The 4,795-nt window shown below is 38.2% G+C and overlaps 1 protein-coding gene across 1 annotated transcript; it reads left to right on the forward strand.

Annotated features, from left to right (window-relative positions):
• The first annotated feature begins 245 nt into the window (after nt 1–245).
• LOC138896165 (uncharacterized) lies at nt 246–776 on the forward strand. The gene has a single exon (XM_070180951.1). It carries the CDS (start codon nt 246–248, stop codon nt 774–776), a length of 531 nt encoding a protein of 176 aa, XP_070037052.1.
• The last annotated feature ends 4,019 nt before the right edge of the window (nt 777–4,795 follow it).

The raw sequence follows: 4,795 nt of genomic DNA on the forward strand, positions 1-4,795 counted from the left end.
AGTTGAAGCACTACTTTCAAGCTCATGTCGTTCGCCTTGTTTCTAGGGCAAATGCCATCAAGTTTGTAATGTCAAAACCAATACTTAGCGATCGACTAGCAAGATGGTAACTCCAATTTCAACAATTCTAGATTGTGTACATTCCTCAAAAGGCTGTTAAAGGACAAGCATAGGCAAACTTCTTGGTAGATCACCCGATACCTGATGATTAGGAACTAACTAATGAACTACCTGACAAAGACGCAATGGTTGTTGAAGTACAACCTCCATGGAAGATGTACTTTGATGGTGCTGCACATTGCGGAGGAACTGGTGTTGGCGTAGTATTTGTCGCTTCTCAAGGGGAAGTTCTGTCGTACTCCTTCACTTTAACACGACTCTTTTCCAACAATGTTGCTAAGTATCAAGCATTAATACTTGGGCTTGAAATAGCTGCCGATATGAAGCAGTTGCAATTGCAAGTCTTTGGTGACTCCCAGTTAGTGGTCAATCAACTTTTAGGTAGTTACGAGGTAAAGAAATCTGAACTACGCCCTTATCATAATTATGCTAAGAAATTGATGGGATGGCTCGGTGACATGACTATTCAACATGTGCCTAGGAAAGAAAATAATAAGGCTTATGCTTTAGCTGCCCTGGCTTCATCGTTAACCCTGCCAGATCAAGCGCAAGTTACTATCTGCCAAAAATGGGTAAATTCGCTGCCAAGTGAGAGTGAAAGTGAAGAAAATGAACTCAAGCATCTTGTCATTGTTTCTGAAACTGAGAAGGAATAATGGCAAAAACCCATTATCGATTACTTGAGCTACGGGATACTTCCAGAAAATCCGAGGAGAAGGACTGAAATCCGCCATCGTACACCACGCTTCCTTTACTACAGAGATACCCTATACAAAAGATCATTCAAGGGAGTACTCTTGCGATGCTTAGGGGAAGATGAATAACTCCAAGCTTTGCAAGAAGCGCACTCTGGGGTATGTGGATCACATCAATCTGGACCAAAGCTCCACTTCCACATAAAAAGGATAGGATATTATTGGCCAACGATGGTAAAAGATTTCTTGGACTACGCTCGAAGATGCAAGGCTTGTCTATTCCATGCTAATTTTATTCATCAACCTCCTGAAGTGTTGCATCCTGGTCGTTTGACGCTTGGGGATTGGATGTTGTTGGAACACTGCCAAAGTCCTTTGGTGGGCACCTATACATTTTGGCTGCAACTGACTACTTCTCAAAATGGGCTGAAATTGTTGCTCTTAAGGAAGTAAAGAAGGAAACAATATTGCAAGTTTCATCCGAGTAAACTTTATCTATCGCTTTGGCATTTCTCGTTACATAATAACGGATAATGGAAAGTCGTTCGACAATAGGTTGATAAACAAGATTTGTGAACTCTTTGGATTCAAGCAACGTAACTCTTCTATGTACAATGTTGCCGCCAATGGTCTAGCCGAGGCATTCAACAAGACTCTATGAAACTTGTTAAAGAAAGTCGTCTCCAAATCCAAACGGGATTAGCATGACCGTATGGAAGAAGCTCTGTGGGCATATAGGACAACTCACTGCACGCCAACACAAGTGACCCCTTATGCCCTCATTTATGGAGTTGAAGTCGTCTTGCCACTCGAGTGTCAAATACCTTCATTACGATTAGCTATTCAAGAAGGGGTCACTGATGAAGAAATTGCTCGACTTCGATAAGCAGAGTTGGAGGCTCTTAATGAGAAGAGGTTGGAAGCACAACAGAGTCTTGAATGTTATTAAGCTCGATTGTCTCGCGCCTTCAATAAAAGAGTTTGCCCAAGATCCTTTCAAGTAAGAGATCAAGTCCTTGACATAAGAAGACCCATTACTATTTCCCATAAACCTGTAGGGAATTTCACTTCAAAATGGGAAGGGCCATAAATCGTGCAAGAAGCTTATTCAAGTGGGGCTTACAAGTTGGTTGATGCAGATGGCATGAGAATCGGCGCTATCAATGGCAAGTTTTTAAAAAGTATTATCCTTGAAGTTGCAACGCTCCTTGACGCATGAGCCTAAACTACATGTTCCTACACTCCTGGCCCGTATGAGTCTAAACTGTGTACGTTCCAAAAGAAATGTCCGCTAGGTTGAAAACCGCGAAAGAGGCGGCCTAGGCAAAAGTTAGGACATAAAAATAAAAATAAAAATCACCCACTCTAAGCTACGATATGACTTGATCCCTTTCACTGAGGTACGTAGGCAACTTAGATTATCATTCTGAGTTCAGTCGCATAATTTCAAAAGATACATAATCCCCCAATTGTTGTCCGAATGAAGTACGATAGAATGTAATCCATTCAACCAGCACTTGAAAATCGAGCTGAGATACCATTCTTCAGTTAAACTTTGGATCTCATTTGATTTAAAGGGGGCAAGCCGCTATAGTAAATTGGTGTCTTCAATGAAATGATTAATATCTTTTAGGAGGTTGCCAAGCATTTGCATTGAAGTCCGAGAATTCACTATGCCTGCATGTTTGCCAAACCTTCAAGTTTTTTTTTGTCTCCAAATTCGCTCTCTACCCTAGAAAAAAAAAGGGGGAGAGAAAGAGAGGAATCAGAAGGGAACACAAGTATAAGAAGGAAGATTACCTCGCACGACATTTCAAATTCAGTGAGACTTGAACCCAAGATATTTGGTGAGAATCAAGCTCTTGAATATCAATTTCTGGCAATTAAAAAGGTCTTGCGATCTCGAGGCATCCACACCAAGATACAAAACTTTTGGTGAAGTCACGCTAATTTGGAACTGTAAGCATATCAGAAACCAAAGCCGACTTCGAACTATCATATGAAACTATCCTTAAGGCATTAAATTTTATATTTTAGATATGTTTTAGATTTGGAAGTTTAGTTTCCATGAAATCAAATAGTTCATGATTTCGACGTCCCTACATCAAGATACAAAGCATTTGGTGAAGTCGCGCAAATCTGAAATCATCAGTGTGTCAAAATTTAATATCGACTTCGAAATATTATCTGAAACTATCCTTAAGGAATTAAATTTTTCTTTTTGGATATGTTATAGATTTGGAAGTTCAATTTCCAATAAATCAAATGATTCATGATTTAGACGTTCCTAATCAAGATACAAAAGTTTTGGTGAAGTCGCACAAATCTAAAATGATTGCCGTGTTACAATTTAATTTTTATTTCGAACTATTGTCTGAAATTATCCTTAAGGCATTAAATTTTTTATTTTGGATATGTTATAGATTTGTAAGGTTAGTTTCCAAAAAATCAAATGGTTCATGCTTTTGACTTTTCTACACCAAGATATATTTTTTGTTTTGTGAGACTGAGCAAATCTGAAATTTTCAACGTGGTGGAATCTAAAGTTGGTTTCAAAATATTATCTGGGGCAATTATGAAGGTGTTTGATTCTAAGTTTTGGATTGTTTTCGATATTGATGTCTAATTTTCGATAAATTTAATGGTTCGTTATTTGGACTCTCCTACGACAGGATATGAACCTTTTGTTACAAGTGTGTGAAGCTGAAAATTATGCAACTAAGCTAAAAGTCGGACAATGTAAAGCAAAAGAGAAGCAATCTTATTTAAGATGAAACAAATATCCACTAGGTCAATCTAGCATAAAGATAAAAGGGGAGATAATGCTAATAGCCTAATTTAAATAGAACTTGTAGTTGATAAATTCTTGACAGCTAGTCTCCAGGTTCTTATTCTTCTCCTCCAGATTGGCTGAATCATCATCAGTCAGCAAATTTACGTTGTCATATGAAGAGACCTTAGTCTCGGAAGCTGAAACTTTGGCTTGAATCTATTCAAACTTCTTTTGAGTCGCTTCTATAACACCTTCTATGATTCTCCCTCTCTTGTTGTAATGTCTGCAACTTCTTCACAACTCTCTTCAGTTTCTTTTTACTAAAGGAAACTTTCTTGACTTTCTCACTTGCTTCAAGTTTGAACGATTCGAGACGTCCTTAGCTTTGGAAATCAGAGCTAGCTTCTTATCTTCACTCGTCTTATCAGCCAAATTGGATCGCTCTTGGTCATATAAAGCAGCAAGCTCGAAAAGAGAATCCAGTAAATACTCTAATGGAGAAAGATTCAAAATATTCGCCTTTTTCATAGCCTCAAAAATCTCAGTGATTTGCTCCCTATAATGTCACGACCCAAACCGATGGGCCGTGACGAGTGCCCGAGTTCTACCTATCGAACACCCCTAAGCATATGTCCAAGATATAAATATGAAATAAGTGAAATTCATGCATAACGTCTGGAAATAAACTACTGATTCATATGAACAACATACGTGGGAAAACATGCCCAAAAGACATACATACATACATACGTATATACATATATATGTATATATGTATGTATGTGTATATATATATATATATATATATATATATATATATATATATATATATATATATATATACATATATATGGAATACGGTAGGGCGAGCCGACAAGGCCACATACTATCCAACTATACATGACTGTCTACAGATCTCTAACAGAGTATTCAACTGTATAAAGGACGGGACTGGGCCCCGTCATACCTATATGTATACAAAAGTATCGTACCAAAACTCAATATCAGCTCCGGATCAAATGGAGCACACCAACTCTCGCTGAGCAAGGATCCTAAGATGGGGGGACCGTCAACCTGTCTACCTAGACCTGCGGACATGAAACGCAGGCCCCCATGCAATAGGGGTGTTAGTACTAATAATGTACCGAGTATGTAAGGCATAAAAATTAGTATATAAAATACATGAAAGAAATATGGAGTAAAGGAC

Source organism: Nicotiana tomentosiformis, chromosome 7 (genome assembly GCF_000390325.3).
Source record: "Nicotiana tomentosiformis chromosome 7, ASM39032v3, whole genome shotgun sequence".
In the NCBI taxonomy this organism is placed as follows: domain Eukaryota; kingdom Viridiplantae; phylum Streptophyta; class Magnoliopsida; order Solanales; family Solanaceae; genus Nicotiana; species Nicotiana tomentosiformis.